Source organism: Mixophyes fleayi, chromosome 4, assembly GCF_038048845.1.
Source record: "Mixophyes fleayi isolate aMixFle1 chromosome 4, aMixFle1.hap1, whole genome shotgun sequence".
NCBI classification, from domain to species: domain Eukaryota; kingdom Metazoa; phylum Chordata; class Amphibia; order Anura; family Limnodynastidae; genus Mixophyes; species Mixophyes fleayi.
Genome location: NC_134405.1, coordinates 78266573 through 78291466, shown reverse-complemented (window position 1 = coordinate 78291466; position 24894 = coordinate 78266573). Strand labels below are relative to the sequence as shown.

The following is a 24894-nucleotide window of genomic DNA, read 5'->3' as shown; positions in this document are numbered from 1 at the left end:
GCATATTGAGGTGCACATTTACTTAGCATACTTGTTGACATTTTCAATGTCCACACCGAGAGATCCTGGAGGGTAGATCCTGGGGACGAGTGTGTGGGAATGTGGCTGTTCGAATCACGTCATTAAGCCCCGCCCTAATCCACTGCACCAGGGAAATGGCAGCATGGGGGATTTTGCACTCTCTCTGGAGTCATCATCATCATCATCATCTTCATCATTTATTTATATAGCGCCACTGATTCTGCAGCGCTTTACAGAGAACTCACTCACATCAGTCCCTGCCCCTTTGGAGCTTACAGTCTGAATTCCCTAACACACACAGACAGACAGACAGAGAGAGACTAGGGTCAATTTGATAGCAGCCAATTAACTTACCAGTATATTTTTGGAGTGTGGGAGGAAATCGGAGCACCTGGAGGAAACCCATGCAAACATGGGGAGAACATATAAACTCCACACAGATAAGGCCATGGTCGGTAATTGAACTCATGACCCCAGTGCTGTGAGGAAGTGCTAACCACTGAGCCACCGTGCTGCCCAATAACTCCCAGAAATTTGGGAGTCATATGTTCATTCCGCGAGAGTAGGCAACTATGTTGTAGAGGTTTCTTCCAAGTGCGGAGGTGAGGTGCACACTGGTGTGTGCTGGGAAGACTGTCAAGGTGCACTGATGCAAAGTCAAGGGGGTAAATGTATCAAGCTGAGAGTTTTCCGGCGGGTTTGCAAAACCAATCAGATTCTAGCTATCATTTATTTAGTACATTCTACAAAATGACAGCTAGAATCTGATTGATTGCTATAGGCAACATTTCCACTTTTCAAACCCACCGGAAAACTCTCAGCTTGATAGCCCAAGGTGTTTTGTGGCCGTCTTTGGGCAGGCTTTGTAAATGACCTGCAGTGGTTTCTGCACAGATGGACCGTAGAGAACTGAAATCAGTTTACTCACATTTACATTATTTTATTCCACTGTCCAACACAACTCATAAAATTGTTTATATAATATTTCTACAGGCTGACTTTTGCGTGTAATATATGCTGTTGTGTAACAATGTGTTTAGCAAGGATGCTGAAGGTGTTGTGAGCCCATGCAGTGTCCATCATCATCATCTATTTATATAGCGCCACTGATTCTGCAGCGCTGTACAGAGAACTCATTCACATCAGGCCCTGCCGCATTGGAGCTTACATTCTAAATTCCCTAACATACACACACACACAGTTAGAGACTAGGGTCAATTTTGATAGCAGCCAATTAACCTACTAGTATGTTTTTTGAGTGTGGGAGGAAACTGGAGCACCCAGAGGAAACCCACACAAACACGGGGAGAACATACAAACTCCACACAGATAAGGCCATGGTTGGGGATTGAACCCATGACTTCAGAGCTGTGAGGCAGATGTGCTAACCACTTAGCCACCATGCCGCCCATCACACAGTGGCTCTGTCTAAATGGAGTGTATTTATCATTTTATTGTTCTTTATATTCATTTTACATGCTGCTTCTTACTATGCTGCAAACACATATCTCACTAACTAACACTGTCTAGTTTATTTTATCCATTATAAAAAAAAAAACCAACATAACAAAACACATACAATACAGTACTTGTCACAAGAAGCACATAAATATACATTATTATTACAATATATAGATCTGACAAAGACAGGGAATTTGAATTTCTGATTTTCATCAGAAAAACACTGTCCTGTTTCATCCAAAGCAAGAAACTCTGTGGTGGGACATTGATGAAAACTGATGCATCGGTAAAATGTACTATAACTTATAGAAACCAATTAGAACCTGTCATTGTCGCATAATTTAGAAAATGAATGGAAATGTCTGATTTGTTGCTACGCTGGTATTTCCATCCTTCCCTCCCATTGGCTTAATATGTGCCACAGTACAGGACCTAGATGTGTACAGTGCTAGCCCTGCATCCCCTAGTCTCCTTGTACCTAGCTGCCATATCTGCTCACTAAAGATAATAAGCTGCTTGTCTGTAATACGTACTGCACACAGTTGTCATACAGTTAAGTCTCTGGTGTTACAGCGTTTGCTGTGTACATTTCATGTAGTGCTCTCTTTGTGCTGGGATAAATAAGAGGACATGGTGTCATTGGGTTGTGATGTCTGTGTCACAGCTGCCAACACTTTGATGTGTTAATGAGAATTATTTCATATAAAAAGCTGAAAATCTGAATATTTATGACATATTTATGTAAGATTTTGTGCTTTTCATAAGCAATTTCTCCTTAACAGACCATTAACCTCTTGCACCCCAGGAACATGTGCAGCTCTTTCCAGCCACCAGGTTCTAACCCCAAGACCAGGATCTGCTCATATTTTTACATTCAGATTACCGGTCACTTATAAAGACTTATAAAGAGACTTCAAGCCATTCACCCGTCTCACCCCACTCTAATCTGTTCTCATCACCAGAGTAAGACTGATCTTGCTCTTCTGCTTACCCAGTTTGGCAACCTTACACTGGCTCCATGTTCCCTGCAGAGCCCAAATCAAACTCATTACCCTCAAGTACAAAGCTCAGCTATTCCCTGTCCCCCCACATCTCTGACCTCCTCTCATGCCACACCCCCTTCTTTCTGCCAATGACCAGCACCTCAAATCCCCACTAATAACCACATTTCAATCCCCCTTACAAGATGTCTCCCTTGAAGCCCCCCACCTGTGGAATACACTTCCCTGCACAATATCTGCCTTCCTCTAAAGATTTAAACACTCCTTAAAAACCCACCTGTTCATCAGTCTACCACCTACTTAGACCAGTCGCCTTTCCCCATTAGATTATAAGTTCTTATGAGCAGGACCCTCTTTTCTGTTGTCTCTCTTTCTGCTCCCCCCCCCCCCCATCCACCTATGCATCCTTGTATTTTGCCTTTAGTTTGTTCTGTATTATGCTTTGTTTGTTCTGTACCTTGCCTATTACATCCTATGTATGTGTTTCTTACAGTATTACTGCATTTATGCTGCTTGAATGTTCTACATGTTGTCTTTGCTTGATCTGTATTTTGCTTGTTGAACAGCTGAGCTGTACTATGCTCTATTTCTTCCAAGTACAGCACTGCAGTATTTAATGGCGCCATTATATTATTGTTTTGCAACGATTAACACATATATCTGTGACTGCATTTTGACACCTATAAATATGTCGATTCTTGACCACTGATACACTTCAGGGGCTGCATATAATGCCCTCTAACCTTCAAAGGGGTCGCATATTATCCCCAGTCTCAGTATTAAATACAGTTTTACACACATACCTATCTGTATCTTACTGCGCTCCCCTCCTTCTCTCTATCTCCTCTGCACATTTTGTTGAAAAGACATTTTTTTTCCCTAAAAGGACTAAAAATGCCCCATAATTACCTTTTCATTCCAACATGCCCTCAAACCCCAAAGTACCCCACATACCCTCAGATTCCAAAACTCTCTTCAGACTTCCCCACACATTGGGAGTACCAGTGACCACCCACTACTAGTTATCAATTAATTATCACGAATTAATAACGAATAACCACTAATTAATACCACCCTGCCCAAAAAGTGCACTTAAATTGTTAGTCAGTCAGGATTCAGGAATTGCCACAAAGCAAGGAGGGACATCACGTGGTACTGACCACACTGCACTCCTCCTCCTCTTCCAATCTGCACTCCCTCTTCCTCCTCCTTCGGTGTGCGGTAACAGGATGAGGAGGCGCATACTCTCATCACGCTGTTATGAGAACTTCACCCACGGCCCTAGCTCTGACTTATTCAATAGCAGTCAGAGCGGGGGCATAGACCTGGGGCTGCTGGTAAAAGTTTGCCAGGCTCCTTATGCCCATGGGCTGCCTGTTGCCCATCAATGTATGAGACAGTATAACGCTGGCCTCTAGTTACAGTCCTGAACCACCTTTTATACATTTTGTATCTGTGTGTGACTGCAACTGCAGTTATGTGGTTTTTGTTTTATGTGTCTGTTGCTGCATTGCTTTACTTGTAGTATTGCACAAAGTGAAGAATCATTAAGTTTTGTCCTTTTATTTTTTTAACCTTTTCAAATCACAGTCACTTAAACAGAGGAGAGTGGAGTTTTTCTTCAAAAATATGTAGAAATGAGAATCCCTGTGTAGTAGTTGTCATATATCACCATGGCTAACTCCAAGGCATTACCAATAATGTGATTGCCTTTTGTCATGTATTCATGCCTTGCTGCTTTTCCTAGATTGCGTCGTTACTGAAAGATAATGAGCGGATTCAGTCCACACCGAGCTCAGCTTCAACTGAAGACACTGACATAAAGAAAATAAAGAAGGTAAAATTATCCGCTGATTCCTCTTATCGACCGTGGGTTGTCCCAATAACAGATCACTTTACATGACCTTTCACATTTTATTGTTGCTTGTCTATCTGTAACCTGCCCTGCTCCCTATGTGACTTGTCCCCAGGTGCAAAGCTTCTTACGTGGCTGGCTGTGCCGGCGGAAGTGGAAGAGCATAATCCAGGATTACTCAAGGTCCCCGCACGCTGACAGCATGCGTAAGAGGAACCAGGTGGTGTTTAGCATGCTGGAAGCAGAGGCGGAGTATGTACAGCAATTACATATATTGGTCAACAACTTCCTGCGGCCTCTGCGCATGGCGGCCAGCTCCAAGAAGCCGCCAATCACTCACGATGATGTCAGCAGCATCTTCCTCAACAGGTAGACAGCCAGCCTCTATGTTATGTGTGACTGTTGGAGGGGCAGCGATCCATATAGGAAGAAGGTAGTGGCCAATCTGTGGATAAATAAACACGTGGGTTAGGCGGTATGAGCTCCCTGACCATTACAGCCATAAATAATTAAGCCTTTGCAGTAAAATAACGTTGTTTTAGCATATCAAATAAATGCCATGAGCTAGTGGAGTTAAATAGGAAAATAGTTTTATTTCAAGCCTTATTTAGAAATTGAAAAAAGTTGTTATAATAATACAAATGCATATAGCCTTTTATGATATAGTGCGGCAAACTTGCTCTATAAATCTAATGTAAAAATCGCTAAGAAAACAACATGTTTTTTATTGATTTATATCAATGTTTGATCTTTTTGGTGAACTTCACCCAAATGTACACTTCTTTATACAGGAATTAGTAGGACTAAAATCCTAGTATGTACGGCTCAGCCATCCCACTTATGGAACTCTGCAGTTCTGCTAGTTTGGAGGAGAACAGAGTCCTGTATATAGGTCCTCCTGGGTTGTGATAAGGTGTGATGGTAATCCTGTATCCCATTAATGCAGAACTCGATAAATACCACATTTGTCTAGCCATGGTACATTGACTTTTACATCTGATGCCTAACTATGAAATAACATATGTATGTCAATGGGTACACTCATTTCCCGGACCCTTGTACCTGAACATTATATACTGTGTCTGGCTGCAGAATTCTGTGTCGTTTCGTTTAGCCCTGCATTAGTGGAAACCCCTATGTGTGAACAATGCTTTGCACAATGATGAAAGTACCATATTTTTGCTTTTTGTGTTTGTTCTAATATCTTTTTTCTTTTTCCAGTGAAACCATCATGTTTTTGCACCAGATCTTTTATCAGGGTCTGAAAGCGCGTATCTCCAGCTGGCCCACATTGGTGTTGGGTGAGAAAGTCTGTTGCTTTGTTTCATGTATTTGGTATGCCTGTCACCATTACCCAGAGATCATATACCCAAAAGTGTCACAGTGTATCTCACCATGTGTCTGTCTGTCTCTCTCTGTCTTCAGCGGATCTGTTTGACATTCTTCTGCCGATGCTAAACATTTACCAAGAATTTGTGCGCAACCATCAGTACAGTCTGCAGATTCTGGCTCACTGCAAACAGAACCGAGACTTTGACAAACTACTGAAACAATATGAAGCCAAACCGGATTGTGAGGAGAGAACTCTGGAGACTTTCCTCACCTACCCTATGTTCCAGGTGACTAGCAGAAGAAACAGGAACTGTCATCAAAATGATGAACTGCACTCTTTAATCAAGAGTGAAGTTCATCAGCCAAATCTGAATTTTAATGTCTGTGCACAAGGCTGCCAAGATCCTTAACAATCAATCATTCTGGAAGGGGTGTAGCACTCCTTTAAGCAGATTGCGGCACTTGTACACATATGACCAGTTATCAGCCACTCACTGCAGGAACGAGTGCAGTGACTGACGCAGAGACAGGCGTAGAGGCAGGATAAGAATATTGCTTCCCTCCCTCTTCTGTCACCAGTCCTCTCATGCTGTCACACACCGCGCTACAATGATTGCATAAATACGCCCAGGAAACGCGTTTCACCTTGTGCTCCTTCTGTAATCAGTTATTGCACAGCAGCCAGTGACTAGAGTACTGGGGTATATGGGAAGGGGCAAAAACCTGTTCTCTGCTACCTCTAGGATGGTGTCATCTGTGAAGAAGTTATAATCTCCCATCATGGGAGGAAAAGTTCTTCATTTCAGTCACTCCTGCTTAATTGTAATTTATGGTTTGCTTCAGGATTCGGCAGAATATTTTGTAGCATGATTCAGTATTGGCTGAGACTTAAATTCAAAGCATAAAACTTTGAATTTGGGAAAAATGTATTTTGATGGTTTGTTTTATGATTATATTTATAGATTTGGTGTTATGCCGCTTTACACACCTAGACAGCATGCAGGACCTGAAATTTACATAGGTTTATTAGAGAACACGCTACATAAGGAATACATTTACAATAACCCAGAATCCAGTGTTCAGACTATTCTTTCAATGGGACACCTTGTGCACTTTGTGAGTGCAAGTTATATGGAAAACTGCATTCCTATACATCTGTAATAACCAATGTAATAACAACATGCAATTGTACAATAGTGACACGTAATAAATACAATCCCAGCTTACTGTCACTCTCATAATTTATTTAAAATGTAAGTTAGGCTTCACCAAGCAGTAGAAAAAACTGAAAAGTTTAATTTAATGAATGCGTATAGTCCTAAAGTAATAGTACGTGGGACCATGAATGGGCGTGCAGAGCGTTTATACAGGGATGGTTTAGGGAAAACGGAAGGCATATGTGCTCCTTGTTATGAGAGAGGTGGATATTTAGGTGTATTTGCACCTGCATATTTTCTGGTTCCTAAATTACTTCCATTGTATTAGCACACATTTGTTCTATAGCACTAAAAGTTTCAAATAGACTGCGTACTATAAAAGATCTATCTTACGGCTTATTTAAGTGACCGTATTTTCAAATTGCAGGACAAGGTTTGAATTATATTTCATTGATCACATGAAGTACAGTGTTCGCCCCAGAAAATTTTACCAGCCGGATGGCATTAAGGAGTAGCCGCGTGGGGGACAGTGTAATACTTTGCAATAATATTGAAAAATGTTGGAGGTTATTGCCCACAACTGCCAGGACTGGTCTAACACATACTACTGGCTGTAGTGCTCACATGGGGCATATGGGGCCTGATTCATTAAGGATCTTAACTTGAGAAACTTCTTATTTCAGTCTCCTGGACAAAACCATGTTACAATGCGAGGGGTGCAAATTAGTATTCTGTTTTGCACATAAGTTAAATACTGACTGTTTTTTCATGTAGCACGCAAATATCAACTTTAAATTTCAGTGTACTAATAAGCTATTATTTATTTGTGTGCTATATGAAAAAACAGTCAGTATTTAAGTTATGTGCAAAACAGAAAACTAATTTGCACCCCTTGCATTGTAACATGGTTTTGTCCAGGAGAATGAAATAAGAAGTTTCTCAAGTTAAGATCCTTAATGAATCAGGCCCATAGTGCCTGTTAAACAGGAGAAATAATGGTTTATTATATTATAATAGGACTGTTAGGCTCCAAGAGCCGGGTGCCAAGTAAATACAGCCGGATGGAGCACCTGGGAAATAGGTGCTGGGGAGAACACTAAAATGCCTACATATAAATTTACATCTGTAGTTCAGGTTGCTCTTCATTGTGAAAGCGAAGAGCGCCTTTAAGAGCATAGAGGGCTATTGCAAGGCTGACATCTACTGGCTATATGAAAGCAGTACATGCAATCAAAATAAATCCTTTTACAATAAATAAATATTGTATCTCAGCAACAGGCGTATGGGATAATGAAGAAGCAGAAATGTAGATTGTTCCTTTTTTCTCTTTTAGATTCCACGTTACATCCTCACTTTGCATGAATTGCTGGCTCATACACCCCATGAACACGTAGAACGCAACAGCCTAGAATATGCCAAATCCAAACTGGAAGAGTTGTCAAGGTGAGACTGAGCACTTTGGGGATTAATCCCTGAGGGTGTGGTGATATAGAGAACTAAAGACATATAATGTGTCCATGTCTCTCTCCTCCAGGATAATGCACGATGAAGTCAGCGAAACAGAAAATATCCGAAAAAATTTGGCCATTGAAAGGATGATAGTTGAGGGCTGTGAAATATTGCTGGATACCAGTCAGACCTTTGTGCGGCAAGGTATGAAATCTGGGGCACTGAGTTTGATATGTACCTCTCTCCGGTCATAGGTTACAGTTCATTGCTTCGTGGAGGTGAGGTGGACTTTTGGTTTTGTTGTCATGTTGTAGTTGTAGCAACTTTTTACCCATTGCAAAGATAGATGAGACTAATGTTTCCTTATACCTAAGTGAGCTGAAAATTAAATGGTTAAAAACTGAATCTAATGAAAACTCCACATTGAAAGACTCCACTGAGAATCTGCTGTCCAGTGTAACTCTGCTTAATGGGTTTTATGGATTGCTTAGCATAGCAGGAATAGGGTGTTAGACATATGATTCATAGTCTACTCAGAATCTTTAAAGTGTACCTGTCACCTGCATATTAAATCAGTGTTGCCTTTAAAAAATAAATAAGCTAATGTCTAATTTCCAGAAAGTAACTTGTGTTTTTTACCGTAAGTAGGGCAAGCTTAGAACAGAGTATGCAACTAAACATTTCCAACATGGACAGAGACGTCAATTCCTGTAATGTTTGTGTTATATGTGCTGGAAAGCAGACCACTATCAGTCATTGCAATAGCCAGAAGCAGCAACAGTGGGTAAACCAACAGGACCATGTCCCCAGCAACCTTTATGGATAACACAACTTAATTCCTATATAACTGACTTGGTTTCTCTCATGTATAGGGTACAGAAAAGGAAGCATAGAAAGTGTATAAATAACAAATGATGAAATTAGTGGTTTCCACCTAAATAAAGCCAACCAAAAATATATTCCTTGGCATCTGGCAGCAACTGTTGCAGATGTTCCAATTTACAGCAATTCTGATTAGGTTTTAGGAGAGCAGTTTATTCATCACAACTTTTAGAGTTAGACCCTGGACTGGGAAATGACAGGTCCATTTGTAATGTCTTCAGGCTGCCTGATTCAGGTGCCGATGTCGGAGAAGAGCAGGGTGACTAGAGGGCGGCTTGGGTCGCTTTCCCTGCGAAAGGAAGGAGAGCGTCAGTGTTTCCTATTCTCCAAACACCTGCTGATCTGTACACGCAGCTCTGGGGGGAAACTGCACCTCACTAAGGTAAGTATACAACACTATACCTATGGTGCACCAGCTTTGTGATTGCGGAATGCCTCTTTCTTCTATATTTCTTCATCTGGTAAATGCCTCGATCATGGTTCTGTGTCTTCTGCTGACTATGTCGCTTGGATGGTTATCTTGTTAAATTGGTTGATGTCTGTTCTTCTTGCTGGATGCTAGTTCTTGAGTTGCTAGATTAGATCACAGTATGTCTATTATGTCTGGATCTCTTTCTGAGCATCTCTAATAACTGCACCTCTGTTTAATCCCAGAAACATCTCTGATCAGTGCAATTCTGTGCTTCCCTCCTAGAATGGAGTCGTATCATTGATGGACTGCACCTTACTGGAAGATCAAGATGATGATGACAGTCAGTATACATAGTGCAAACACCAGATGACCTTTGTATTTACTATTTCACTCTGATAACACCCAAGTTAGCTGGCATTATGCCATAATAATACAACCTTTTTACCATCTTCTTACTGCGTACAGACTCCTCCATGCTCACCATTTGTCCTGCTGTCTTCTGTTACAGACAGACCTCCCACACAGGATGGTGATCACTTGGACTTTAAGATCTCAGTGGAACCCAAGGATTCTGCACCGTTTGTTGTCATACTGTTGGCATCCTCCAGGCAGGAGAAAGCAGCATGGACCAGTGACATCAGCCAGGTCACTACTGTGTCATCACTGTGTCATCATCTTGCCTAATCACCATGACATCATTGCATCTTCATGGTATCGCCGCTGTCCTATTATTATTGCTGTCATTATTAATAATTATTACATATATAATAGTTTTCCTTTTGTGTATCTGAACACCTTGGGGCTGACGCAGAGCGAGTACCATTCCAGTTGGCCTAGTGTCTCTTGCGTGAAATAGCTCTGTAGAATAGTGTCCACGCAAATGGACCATGCAGATTTGCATGATTCTGGCTTTCACGCTTGCTTGGGGAAGGGGCGGAGTACAGTAATGGTTGTTTGCGCAATTGCACACAGATGCAGACCGGGACACAGACACGTATATGCCTATCCAAACCGCATAGGTTCTGTCTTTGTTGCACATGAATATATTATGCGTTTGTTTTTTTTGTTTTAAGCATTTTTTTCACATTCATAAGACGGGACGTTGTCTCTTCTATATTACAGATGTTTTTGAAGTTTTATTGATGCCTAATAGTGAATCCATATTTTGCAAGCAAAAGAAATTGTTATAAACATGGGCATAAGTGTATGTGTTGTATGCCTGGCATAAACCGAGTACATATGCTACTGGTGCAGACTTGCACATATATAGTGCTAGTTACAGCTTTTCATATGCCCACAATTGTTTCTTTTTGAGTGAAGGCAACTTGCACCTGTGATTTAGGGCACAGTTGCGTCCAACTCTGCATCAGCCCCTTGACTCTAAATTTTTCCTTCTCTGACATCTACTTATGTTACATTACACAACATACATAACTCCCTTTGTGCTTCTTTCCTTGTCCTCTGTAGTCTCTTCTGTTAATCTGTTCTTGGCTCTTACACTAGTGCTGGTCCTGCTCTGTAGAAGCAGCTGTTCACTATAAACGTTTCCTTCACCATATTGGTTTTGGCTCTTCCTGTAGCCTGCCAGGGGAGGGAGTACAATATTAAAGCCATTTAATGATACCACTATAAAAATCAGACACTTGGCTTAAGCCCTGTTGAAGAAATAACCAGTGGGCTGCTGTGCATGTTGATGCCACACTATCATAGTGTTGAGGCATATAGCTTTTTTTTTGCTTTGTATGTCACTACTTCTACTCTCAAATTCATTTTGGGGTTTATTTATCAGAACCATGACAACATCTCAAACAATTTGCTTGCAATTTGTAATTCAAACACATACAGCTTTAACGGATAAACTCCTCTGTCTTTGTGACTTTTCTGGCCTCTCTTCCTCTGTGTCTCCATCTCTTCCTTCAATCTTGTTTCCTTCTCTATCAACTGACCCTGAGTCTGCTCTTCAGTGTGTGGATAACATCCGCTGTAATGGGCTCATGATGAACGCATTTGAAGAAAACTCCAAGGTCACTGTTCCCCAGATGATCAAGTGAGTTAACAATGAAAAAAATATATAATCTCTCTAGTAGTAGAGCATTGTGTAGTATTGGTTTTACCTTTGGGCATCTCTACTGTATCTAAATGGAAGCTCCACACCTTTACTGCTCTTACTGTAAAGAACCCATATATTTACTAAACTGAGGGTTTGTGGAGATGTTGCCTATAGCAAGCAATCAGATTCTAGCTGTCATTTTGTAGAATGTACTAAATAAATGAGAATCTGATTGGTTGCTATAGGCAACATCTCCACTTTTTCAAACCTGCAGTTTAGTAAATATACCCCCTGGTGTCAAATCACTTCTCCGCTGAACACAAAGGATGGATGTGCCAATGCATGGGTCACCTGGGAAATTATTATACCATCCATTAAATATGTAAATAAGATGTTCATATTTTGTTTGCTGGACATCTAGACATAACTGCCAGTGCCAATACTATTCGTGCTGACAGTATGAACCGCCCCTGCTATTATCCTTTACCTGACATTATGGAATTAAAACTGAAGTTTTTAGGCAACATCTCCACTTTTTCAGACCTGCAGTTTAGTAAATATACCTCTTGATGTTTATTAATCTCATGTCATGCTCACATTGATTGTACAATGTGTTCCTACAGGTCGGACAGTAGTCTGTACTGTGATGACATTGACATTCGATTCAGTAAGACAATGAACTCCTGCAAGGTTCTTCAGATACGCTACGCCAGTGTGGAGCGCTTACTGGAACGTCTCACGGATCTGCGCTTCCTGAGCATTGACTTCCTTAACACATTCTTGCACTCTTACCGGGTCTTCACCACCGCAGAGATAGTGCTTGACAAGCTCATAGCGATCTACAGGAAACCAGTCAGTGCTATCCCAGCCAGGTATAGAATATACATGTGAGACTAGACTTCATCGCTGTGTATGATAGGATGTTTACACGATATGTATCCACAATGAAGTAAATACATTTGGCTGCCTCATTGCAATGTGATTTTGTGGTCTGATGAATGGATATGTTTTTTCATATCATATTCTCTGATATAAATGTATGGTCATATAACATTGAGGATAGGTAACTGTAGGTTCTCCTTCTATTTGATCTGAGTTATCATCCAATTAAATGGGTTGTATACTTTATGTATTTGCACCTCTTTTGCAACAAATGGGAAAATTAGACATTTTTTCATGACTGAATTTATTTCACAAATTTCACACAATATTGACCACATTTAGTTGTGGTTAAATCATTCCATGTTTCCTTATCTTGCTGCATGAGTGAGATTAGGTTATCAGCATTTATGACTTAATAACACATCTTTACTGTTACCTCCTCAGGTCTTTAGAGCTACTGTTTGCAAGTAATCAGAATAATAAACTACTGTATGGTGAGCCTCCCAAATCTCCTAGAGCTACACGCAAGTTCTCATCTCCACCGCCCCTCTCTATCACCAAATCATCGTCACCGAGTCGGAGACGCAAGTTGTCACTTAATATTCCCATTATCACCGGTGGAAAAGCATTGGACCTGGCTGCCCTAGGAAGCTCTCCCAATGGATACTCAAGTGCCTGCCCTGCTCCTCCCCCATACAGCAAGACCAGCCTGGACATCAATAAACTATATGTATCTGGAAGCTTCCCAAGCAAGGTGGGAGAGGGGGAGGAGCCACCTGCAGAGAGAGATGAGGAACCAGTAACACCGAGGCAAAGTAAGGGTAGGAGAGAAAGAGGGAGCAGAGACTGCAGACGGGACAGTGGCGTCATTGCAGGAAATTACAGTGAGTTTCTTGTGTTTCCTTTATTATCTTCCACAGACTCTGAGGTTTCCTGTCGAGGGGAATCGGACAATGAACAGACGCTAAGTGATGAAGCGGAGACTGATACATCCCCCACCCGCTCACCGACCACCCCGATTTCACAACGTGGCCGGAACTCTGCAGGTAAATAAACCATCTCTAATGCATTCTGTAGTAAAATCTTTTCTAGGATTCCTTTTCAAACACTTGAAAATAGGCTACTCAGACATGTAACTTCACACAGTCCTGTTTTATGATACAATGGAGGAATGAAGAACAAATGGATTTAAAAAAATTATTTAAAGCATGCAATTTTTTTAACATTTATATTCACCTTTCATTTTTATAGGAAATATCTCGTTTGCAATTTTTTAATAGTTTCATCTGTTTTACTCTATGTAAGATAGACAAATTGTAAAGGCAGAATTAGTGTTAGAGGCTGGTACAGTGGATGGGCACAATATATGTACATGCCTGCTTTAAAAGGTAAAAGAGCCAAATGTGGACAGCCAATGATAGCCATATGAAGACGCATCTAGTGCTTGCTAGGACCAGAACATGCTGACTAGTGTGGGGTATTGGTGTGGGTAGGAGGATCAGGTTAATCAAAGTAAAAGACTCTATCTCTTTAAGGGGAATACATTATTTATGAATCTACTCTCCTCTGCCATTTGTGAGGTACCCCACCATACCTACTTAGCAATCAACTCTTCTGCCCTGAGAACTCTTAAGTGGACAGCTGGGCAGCCAATCAGAGTTCTCGATTTAAATTGTGTCTGAGTACATGAATTTAAACTTCTCCTCCAGAAGACAATTGACCTTTGAGAAAGGCCAGAAGCAGTGAGTGTTTCTCAAATGACAGAGGTCCTGGATACTGAATTATTTCTGAGTGGATTTCTATTTTAAGTGTGGTTATTTATCATTATAGTAAGTATACATCCATATCAATTGTTAAGTATCTCCTTTTATTCCACCGTCCCGAATATTTTGGGAATTTTCCAAGCAGCCGAACTAAAAAGTTGGTGGTTGTATCTTGAACGTGGCAGGGCCTTCAGCGAGAAGGGACTGTCACTGCTCTACAAGTCTGAGCAAAGGTCATCATAGTAAAAAATTGATCATGAGAATTGTGGAAATCCCGTTTGTCCCAAGTCACTGCAGGCATGGAGATGGTCAGATGAAATGACCTCCAATGGAACATTGGTCAAAATTATCATTGAACACTTTAAAATACTTGCTCGGTTTACGAAAATAATTTCTCAGACATGGGGTAGTCCTTGTTTTAGTCTATATATAAAGAGTTCTGGCAAACATAGACATTTTTAAAATAGGGATCTTAGGTGAGGTTTCACTTTGGTTTCCCCTTCGTTTGAATTTTGTATAAAAAAAACAAAACTCAAGGGACACAACAAGGATGACTGGAAGCACACATTGTTTTAAAATGTAGTCCACCTACATTCAGTGGAGAAAACCATTTTGTGAGTTGAATCAATACACCATGGAATGGAGCCTATTAATTCACAAAGAACTATTCACCTCACTGCAGCTTAATACACACCGTGCATTATCACTGTCACTACTTCCGAGGGGATTGATTGGCTGTGCTCTCAAGGATATTGTTTTGACCCACAACACAGGGACCCCCCACCCTGTGAGTAGATGAAAGTTGCACTTATAATGGTGTTACCTTTTTTTTGTACAGATTTTACACTGTTTTCATACAATAATGGCATTGTGATGACTTCCTGCCGGGAGCATGACAGCACCCGCAGCAACCTATCGGCAGCCTCTGCTTTCGCCATAGCAACAGCTGGAGCTAATGAGGGTACTCCAACCAAGGAGACATACAGACGTATGTCTTTAGCCACAGCAGGTAGGTACATAGAGGTATATACAGGTAAATGTGGAATGCATAAAGCACATTATATATTCATAGATTTGTAAGGCGCCACAGTGCTCCGCAGTACTGTAAAGTAAGAAAAACAGAAGCATGCATAAAGCAAGGACAAAAAAAGGCAGAAAAAATAAATACAGACATGAAAACAAAGGGTATGGAGGACCCTGCTCATTACAGAGCTTACATTCTAAGTGGAAGAGGGCACAGCTGAAACAAGAGAAGCAAGTGTGGCTCAGAGTGGAGATTGGGATAGTTGTGAGGGTGTATTGGTGTGAATAGTGTTATCAGGGATAAGGTAAGCTTTAAAAATGAGATGAGTTTTTAGAGAGCATCTAAAGATTTGAATGCTGTGGGAAAGCCTGATTGAGCGTGGTAGGGAATTCTATAAGTTTGGAGCAGCACGGGAGCAGTCTTGCATTCGCAAGTGAGAGGTGAATACCAGAGACGAGACAAGGCGCAGGTTAGGGGTAGAGCTAAGAGGGCGGGAGGGAGGGAAAGTATTTTGATATGAGATTTGAGATGTATGCAGGGGTAGTGTTGTTGAGGGCTTTGTAGTAAGGGTGAGTAATTTGAATTGGTTTCTGGAAGACACAGGGAGCCAGTGTCGGAATTTGCAGCAAATGTGGAGCTATGAGAGAGGAAGAGGAGTCTTGCAGCAGCATTTAGGATGGATTGAAGTTTGGATATATGGGTGACGGGAATGCCAGATAGCAGGAGGTTCCAGTAGTCAAGAGGATGAGGGAATGGATACGAGTCGAGTTTTGGTAGCATGTTGCATAAGAAAAGGGCGTATTCCGGCAATGTTTTTAAGGTGAACTTGACAAGACTGGGAGAGAGTCTGGATGTGAGGAATAAAGCAGAGGGTGGAGTCAAGTGTGATACCAAGGCAGCGGACTTGGGAGACTTAGAAAATTGTGGTGTTATTGACAGGAAGATTTGAGGATAAGTGGTGATTTTGGCAGGAGGGAAGATAATAAGCTCTGATTTGGACATGTTGAGCTTTAGGTAGCGTTGAGACATCCATGTGGACATAGCAGAAAGACAGTTGGTTACATGAGATAGTACAGAAGGAGAGAGGTCAAGGTAAGAGATATATATTTGGGTGTAATCAGCGTAGAAGTGGTATTAGAGGCCGAATGAGTGAATTAGTGCCCCAAGAGAAGAGGTGTACAATGAAAAAGTAAAGGGCCAAGAACAGAGCCTTGTGGGACCCCAACAGATAGTGGTAGTAGAAGGAAGGATGTGCCAGAGGTAGAAACACTAAAGGAGCGGTTCCATAGGTAGGAAGTGAACCAGGAAAGAACTGTGTCACGAAAGCCAATGGAGTAAAGTGTGTGTAGGAGAAGAGTGTGATCAACAGTATCAAAAGCAGCAGAGAGGTCCAGGAGAATGAGTATGGAGAAATGACCCTTAGACTTTGCAGTAAGTAGATCATCGATCACTTTTCTGATACTGATAATATAGTTTGAGCCTAGCCAGTGCTATAAAAGGTTTGTAAAGGGAGAGGTCAGACAAGTAAAAGTGACAGACCCAAAAAGAAGTGACAAGACTTTCAATAGCTGTTCTATATAGAAGCAACCATGCTTGGATTAAACTGTAGTCTAATTAATACATAACATTCTTTGGCAATATTTGGGTTGCTTTATTGTAGAACATATATTTTACAAAACAGACGATTCACTGCACGTAAATGAATCAATCATGGCATTTAATCTTATAAGATATCATTTATTTGTAAAGACAGATGTGCTCTGTATCTTCTACTTTTGTACATGACTTGTAGTCACGTTTCAGTGATTATAAATTAATATTAGCCTAAAAATTTCTGCTCGATTGTGTTTAAATTCACATTATACATTTTGATTTTAAAACGGTTTGCAAACATTTTATTAATTTTCTGCTCCCTTATGGTTGACAATAAGGTATTCAATTATTAAACTCTTCCACATTCAGTACTAAGGGGCATATTCAATTGTTGAATGTGCCCGTGGCGTTAAAACTATTACCGTTATTACGGTAATAGTAAGCCGGATTTCAGCTCGCAGCTCCCTGAGCCGCGAGCTGAAATCCAGCGAGAAATGTACCGTAATAACGGTATTTACGCGCACTATTACCGTAATGACGGTAATAGTGCGCGGGGCGCGTTACTTTTGGCAGTAACACCAACAATTGAATATGCCCTTAACTGTTTTGCCTAGATTTGCAACAATGTAAAAATGTTACAGTAGTTTTGCCTGCTTACTAAATCCTGTTGTAGTGAATATGGAAAGGTCAGGGAGTGATATTTTTCATGCTTAATTGATTCCTTAGTGATATCTCCTTTTCACAAGTGGGTGAGTTAGAAAGTACTTTAATATATGTTTATATTCATACCAGAAATCAAAAGAAAGGTTAATAACAATATTTTGCAGTACATCCTATTGAACCTTAAAGGATATGTATTGAAATGTGTGACGTTCTTTTAAATTTTGTTGTATCTGAGACAAAAGTGAATAAAGCGAAATGTCCATGTTAATTGACAATGGAATCCAGTATTTAATCCAATATAGAGCCATTGTTGCAGGTTCCAAGTCCAATTCTAGAAACTGTACGTTCCAAAACCATTATATAATATATTAGTGTGTATATAGAATGTTTATTTCCTTCTAAATACATGCATGCGGGTATTTGTATTTGTGTATGCTGCAGGGTTTCCATCAGATCAGAGGAATGGAGACAAGGAATTTGTAATCAGAAGAGCAGCCACAAACCGTGTGCTCAATGTCCTAAGACACTGGGTGTCCAAACATGCTCAGGTAGGCAGCAAAGACCCCGCATTGATGGCAAATAATCTTCTCACATGTATTGTACAGATGGAGCGGGGTTTAATGCAATACGCTCTGGTGATGTAAACCTTAAGTAACTTTATTGTACTGTTCGGGTTTAGGGCTCAGCGATGTTCTGAATAGGCCAATTTATTGCACATTCGCAGAAATTGTTCAATTAATCCATGTGGACAGAAATGCCTGCTACATCTTCTCATACACAACTCTTACCAGTCACCAGTAACCAGCGATTACCAAACTCATTCTTCTGACAACCAACTTCTTCCTATTAACAACCAATCTTTACACACGCCAAAGATCACTGCACCACCCCGTAACCGATATACTTTCTGCTACTTAGTAGAGTTCCTATAAACTAGTGTTTTGCAGTACAGTAATGGTAACAGTACTATCTACAGTCTACAGTTGATCTTCTGACCTGCAGTAACTGGAAATACCCAGTACAAAGCTTACTACCTGTTATCCAGGTTAGAAAACCACCATTGTAAAACAGGTGTAGTGGGTTACAATAAAAGTTCTCTCCTGTCCAGTCATTTTGCAGTGACTGGGAGGGAAAATACCAAGGGGTGCACATCTCATCTACAATTAGAGGCTATAGTGGACAGGGCCAAGGGAACGAAGATTCTTTGATACTAACCACCATAACGCTTTGATCCAAATCTGCATGTGGCTCATAGTCGTAGAGTACATACCATAGAGTACATACCATAGAGTACATACCATAGAGTACATACCAAAGAGTACATACCATTGAACATTTCCTTGAAGTTTTGGAAATAAATAGCCTCACCTCTCAAGGAGAGGTGGGCCCAGAATCAAAATTTATCTGGGGACCCATAATTCTTATGGGCGTCTCTTATACTGTTAAAGTTTGTATGCATCACTATTGGTGGACTGATAGTGATCAGTGTGGTTTTGCACATTTGTGAATAACCTCATATAGTGTGAAGTTTACTTATACGTTTTTGCCTGAAGATTAGTACTTGTTTTAATGCCAGGATTGGAGGTTCATGAAATTATTGATTCTCTGTTTCTTTCTCATCCTTTACCTTCAAAGCTCTTCTTCAAAAATGAACCATTAATCCAGATAAAAAAGGATCACCAAATATTACATTCAATATTCAACATTATGTTATTACAACTGAACTTATAATTGAGTTTTACTATATTAGCACTGGGTCATTGATGGTTTATTTCTATTTTTGACAGGATTTTGAGACAAACCTGCAACTAAAGAGCAAAGTCATTAGCTTCCTGGAGGAGGTTATTCACAACCCAGAGTTGCTGGCCCAGGAACGGAAGGCTGCAGCCAATATTATTCGGTAAGGCATTCACACACTGACCTGTTTCTTCAGGCTGCAGTCCATACAGTTCACTGACTTCCACAAACTCATAAATATAAATATTCACGATTGGAAATTCAAGAGAAATGCGTTGTCCACGCTTATTTTTACCAGTGTAAAACTATATACATTTAGCACAATTGCAATTAAAGTTATTTTGTGCAAAACATTTAAGTTTGCAAAACATTTATTCACAGAAGTGCAGTAAACTGTTATAAACGCCTAGCCCTGTACAATACTGGACGAATGTAATACATTGTTTTATTTTCTGTTACCAGTACACTGACACAGGAGGACCCAGGAGATAGCCAGGTCACTCTGGAAGAGATTGAACACATGGTAAGTTCTGAAGATTAAACATTAGATCAGGGTATTGTGAGTGAGATATTGCAATGTCTGTTTAGTACATCAGAGTAGCTTAGTAATGAATCCAAGTGACATTTCATATGAAAGAATGGGGAATATGAATAATAAATTTATTGTATTGTGTTTTTTTCAGCAATCACAGTATTTTATTTTGTCGTCACATATTTTCTTCTTTACCATTTTCTGTAGAAAACATACTTAAATGAAAAAAATATGTATAACTTATATTTATACTAGGAGTTACAACCACATGTTTCTATTGAGAAAATTATATTCCTCCTCGCAGAACACCTCTGGAAATAGTTTCCATGCAGGAGATCATCCACCTTGTGGCTGCAGTTCCATTTTTGCAATCTAACCATAAAACATTGCCAAGTCTAATATGCAGAGCCATATCTGGTAATAAGCAGTGGTTGAAGTGGAAAGATAGTGGCTAGATGTTGTCAGAAGTGTTGGAATGGAAATTTAGAAAAGGTGGTATGGAACATGTAAGGGAATGGAATTTTATAGTTTTACAATTACAGCAGTAGGAGAAGTGGCGGTACGGCATACCCATATATACACTGGTGATAAGTCTAATATGCAGTGCCCTATCTGGTGGCAAATCTGATATAGGGAACTATGTATGATGCTCAATGTAATATGTACAACTAAGTCTGGTTCCTGGTCCAATGTGCAAGATTGTCCCTGTGCCAAAAGTTATTATGCAGATAATATCCGGTGGCAAATCTAATATCCAGAGTCATACCTCATACCTATGTTCTTACCAATCCTTGCTGTTCCATCTGGCTTTCTCTCTCACTTCTCCGTATATACAGAATGTTGACTGACTTCTGCACAACATATCTCTTTCTCCCGAGTATATACTGACTCTGGAACTGTCAATGCCAAAAGTAGGAAAGGTACAGGGGAGGTGTGTTGTGCAGTTGTCTGTCTCACACTTACACAGTCGGTGTATATACAGCCTGGATAATGGAGGTGTGCTGTAGTGAAAGGGGAAATTGTTCTTAAATGATTTTTTTACCCTTTTATATTTGTTTATAATAAATAATAAAGAATGAATGTATAAAAATATTATTGTTATAGGACTTTACCTAAAATATATATGACTGTGCTAGAAAACCAGCTCCATCTCGTCTCAGAGCCATTCTGTCAGTCTAATTGGTATGGTACAATCCTCTCACAATACAATAGATTGTGACCGTGGCCTTATGGTGAGGGATATATGTGATGTCATTGATGTGGGGTATGATGTTGTTGGGGATTTAGTCATGTGCAGAAAGAGCACAACACATGACAGAGGAGGCAAAAGGTAACAGACAAAATGGCGACACAGTGGTTAGCATTACTGCCCCAGAGAGCTAGGGCACTGGGTTCGATTCCACCCAGGGCCCAATATATGTGGAGTTTGTATGTTCTCCAGGTGTTTGTGTGGGTTTCCTCTTGGTACTCCGGTTTTCTCTAACACTTCAATAATATACTGGAAAGTCAGTGGGCTTCTAACAATATGGATCCAGAGTGTGTGTAGAAGGGAATTTAGACTATAAGCTCCAATGGGGCAGGGTCTCGTGAATGATTCAATATACTCTGGAAAATGTTGCATAATATGGTAGTACTATACAAATAAGCAAAAATAAATACAACCCCATAAGTTCATAGCCTGTAAAGAGAAGTAACATTAAAACTATCCCTACAATATATATCCACCCCCTCACAATTAAGCAAAGCAAATATTTCACATTACTGTCTCTTAAATGTGGTATAGGGAGGGTTTTGCTAAATATGGGCAATAAATTTGTATTTTTTGCCTGTGTGTAGCAGAGTCAAAATAAAATAATTCCTCTTTGACCTTTGAAACGTCTTCTAATGTTCTCATCTAACCACATTATTCAGGGCTAGCCTTGCTGACTCTAGTACTCTGATATATGAAACCTATGAGTGACTTATATTGAATAGCTGAGTGGTTAAGAATACTGCCACTAAGATACATACTGGTGCTCTCAGTTTGAAATCTCTACACTATATACAATTGTATGTATGTATGTATGTGATATTTAAGGGTGTTTGTACCTTGCAGGTTTTGGCCACTCCTGTGGACCCATTTGAGTCTCTCTCTGCTTTGGAGACTGCAGAACAACTAACGTTACTAGATCATCTGATCTTCAGGCAGATCCCATATGAGTGAGTCTCACCAACTAATACTCTATATATACCCTTCTACTTTCCTACATCCCAGCCTAAGTTCATCCACATGCTCACACCATCAGACAACATTCTACTGGCTACAGTCAATCTGCCCCACGACCTTGGATCAACAATATAATATCAAGTTTGTTGGCGGAAGGAAATTTATAGAATTTATGTCAACAAAAATGGTGGGATTAAGTATTGTAATCGTGATCTTCTGTAAACATGATGCAGGTCTTTCCCTCACATTTTATTTTCTTGATATACATTACTGACGCTGTAACCCACCTTCTCAATGTCAATGGACTGAATGGCTGCTTGATGTACAAACAAGAGCATCCATCCCAGACATGAACACATGACCTCATCACTACCCTTCTGTCTCTGCACTATAAAACACAGTTTATCTCATCATCCCCACTCCTCTCCTCTTATTTATGTAGATCAGTTATTTGTGGTTTAGCCAGACATCCACACGCCATCATTAGGATCGTCTATCTCAATGTATCCACTTTTGGCAGAGTTTCATATAGCTGTCCTTTCCTTACAGGGAATTTTTTGGTCAGGGTTGGATGAAAACGGACAAGAATGAGAGAACACCCTATATCATGAGCACAAGCAAACACTTCAACCATGTGAGTCACTGTTGGTCTGGGTCTGTTGTATTTTTACCATTACCTTTTAATGTGGTCTAATTGGTGAGGATTGCTTTAACCAGTACAAGACCTAGGTGTCTATTGAGAGTTTGCTTTCAAATGTTGTTGTCTACAAAGCGTTCTCTATGTAAAGTACATAGTGAACGCTTTGTAGACAATGGTTCTTGAAAAAGTGCACGGGTCTTCTGATGTCTTTGGTGTCATCGCTGACTGTGATAGTCACTGTTCACGGGAGATCGCAGGATTGCCCGGACAAGCTGGGATGGGATGGAAGAGGACTTAGTTTCTTGGCTTTCAGCACATCTTGCTCATGGGTTTCTAGTCACTGTACACATGGTTTATTATTATAAAAATAATAGGATAACAGGTATTCTATACATACAAAGGCAGAGATTAATTGATTTGTATTGTATGCCCAGCACTGGTATGTGAGTGGGTTAATAATAGTAGTAGAATACTAATGCAGAATAAATTTGCTGCCTTGTTCCACTTTTCATTGTCAACGCCAAATACTAATTCGGTTTGATAACTATTTTTCAATAGAGTTAATTGTAAAAACAGTATTGATCGCTTCTCATCTAATAGCTTTATGAAACCGCAAGATAAAGTATTACTATTATAGTAATTATGTGTATTGGAATATGTCAGATGAGTAACCTGATTGCCACTGAGATCCTGCGGAGTGAAGAGCCAGGGATGCGTGGATGTACCATTGAAAAGTGGGTGGCAGTGGCTGATATTTGTCGCTGTCTACACAATTACAACGCTGTCCTGGAGATTACGTCATCACTAAATCGCAGTGCAATCTTCCGACTCAAGAGGACCTGGATCAAAGTGTCCAAGCAGGTACTAACCAGCCACGACTGTCTGTCTCAACTCATGGACCTATATATATATATATATATATATATATATATATATATATAATATATATATATATAATATATACGTGTGTGTGTACCCCACCCAGCATGCATTTATAGTTGGAGATATTTGTATCAGTTTTTGTGCACCTTCTGTATCTCTAAATCCTCTTTATTTATGATTGTACATAACTCACATTTTGCAATACCTCTTCATAGACAAAGACCCTAATTGACCGTCTTCAGAAGTTGGTGTCTTCAGAAGGACGATTTAAGAACTTGAGAGAGGCCTTGAAGAAGTAAGTTGTTTTTTTTTTTTCCACATAATTAATATATACTGACTGGACGAGCTAGGTAAGATATTGGTCCCAATTACAGATCAATCTAGGGACTCAACATTGTCTTTTTCACAGTTTTAATTATATATTGAGTCTAAACACAACCCACTGCCACTCTTATTAAAATTTACACCAACTTTTAAGGTCAATGAGGGTTACTTACTAGCATTGCTCAATGATGCAAATTTCCACTAATACCAGACATTTAACACTAGCCAGATAAAAGCTAATTGCTGAGTGGTTTAATTGATGTATTGCAGATTTCCACCCTAGGAGATAACTCTCAGCTGCTGTAGAACCGTTTTTACTGTGGAATAATAAATCCATATGGTGGACTAAAGCTGTAAATATCTCATTCATAGAACAAGATATTTTTTTATGTGTTCTTTATTATTGCCATATGTCAAATAAACAGATGCACATGTATAACTTAGCAATTACAAAAATAAAATAACAAACACAATTTTCCATTACAACTAAAGGGGGAATTAAGGTAAAGAGCAGGCGCGGGCTGGCATAGTACGGCCCGGGGTGCACACAGGCAGCCGCATCACATAACACATCATTGGACGCGGCCGCATCGCGTGTCGTGACGCCAGTGCGCTGAGACAGCCCCATCCCATGTCATGAGATGCGGCCGCCAGTCAAAATCAGAAGATTTTGCATCTGAGGGGCAGCCGGCCAGCCTTCCGGCCGGCCATAACAGCGCTGAAACCGAGCGACCCGGGGGACCGATGCCCCCCTATTCCCCGGGCCAGCCCGCCCCTGGTAAAGAGGAAGGGGATAGAGACCTATATCACTAAAAAGAGGATATGGTCTAATGTGAAATAGGTTGCAGGTGAACCATCATTAAATCAAGAAACAAGTGCAAGGAATGTATAAAACACAAATAGGGATTTCTGTCAAAACCTGAAAGATCTTTTGCCAGAAAGGTGATATGTGAGGGCCTTCCCACCATATAGGGAACGGAGTGCTAGTTATAGAATTACATCTCCAACAAGTTGAAATATATGGTGAT

General features: G+C 40.3%; 1 protein-coding gene across 1 annotated transcript in view; it reads left to right on the top strand.

Moving 5' to 3' along the window:
• RASGRF1 (Ras protein specific guanine nucleotide releasing factor 1) overlaps positions 1 to 24894 on the top strand; it is an 81947-nt gene that overhangs the window by 47182 nt on the left and 9871 nt on the right. The window contains exons 4-24 of the mRNA XM_075207493.1: positions 4231 to 4320; positions 4454 to 4707; positions 5560 to 5639; positions 5764 to 5957; positions 8161 to 8270; positions 8362 to 8480; positions 9380 to 9540; positions 9853 to 9910; positions 10079 to 10215; positions 11535 to 11617; positions 12244 to 12492; positions 12947 to 13317; positions 13423 to 13548; positions 15104 to 15274; positions 17987 to 18093; positions 19333 to 19445; positions 19745 to 19805; positions 21910 to 22013; positions 22570 to 22654; positions 23324 to 23521; positions 23758 to 23837. Coding sequence (XP_075063594.1) covers positions 4231 to 4320; positions 4454 to 4707; positions 5560 to 5639; positions 5764 to 5957; positions 8161 to 8270; positions 8362 to 8480; positions 9380 to 9540; positions 9853 to 9910; positions 10079 to 10215; positions 11535 to 11617; positions 12244 to 12492; positions 12947 to 13317; positions 13423 to 13548; positions 15104 to 15274; positions 17987 to 18093; positions 19333 to 19445; positions 19745 to 19805; positions 21910 to 22013; positions 22570 to 22654; positions 23324 to 23521; positions 23758 to 23837 — 2951 coding nt within the window. The remainder of the gene's footprint in view (positions 1 to 4230; positions 4321 to 4453; positions 4708 to 5559; positions 5640 to 5763; positions 5958 to 8160; positions 8271 to 8361; positions 8481 to 9379; positions 9541 to 9852; positions 9911 to 10078; positions 10216 to 11534; positions 11618 to 12243; positions 12493 to 12946; positions 13318 to 13422; positions 13549 to 15103; positions 15275 to 17986; positions 18094 to 19332; positions 19446 to 19744; positions 19806 to 21909; positions 22014 to 22569; positions 22655 to 23323; positions 23522 to 23757; positions 23838 to 24894) is intronic.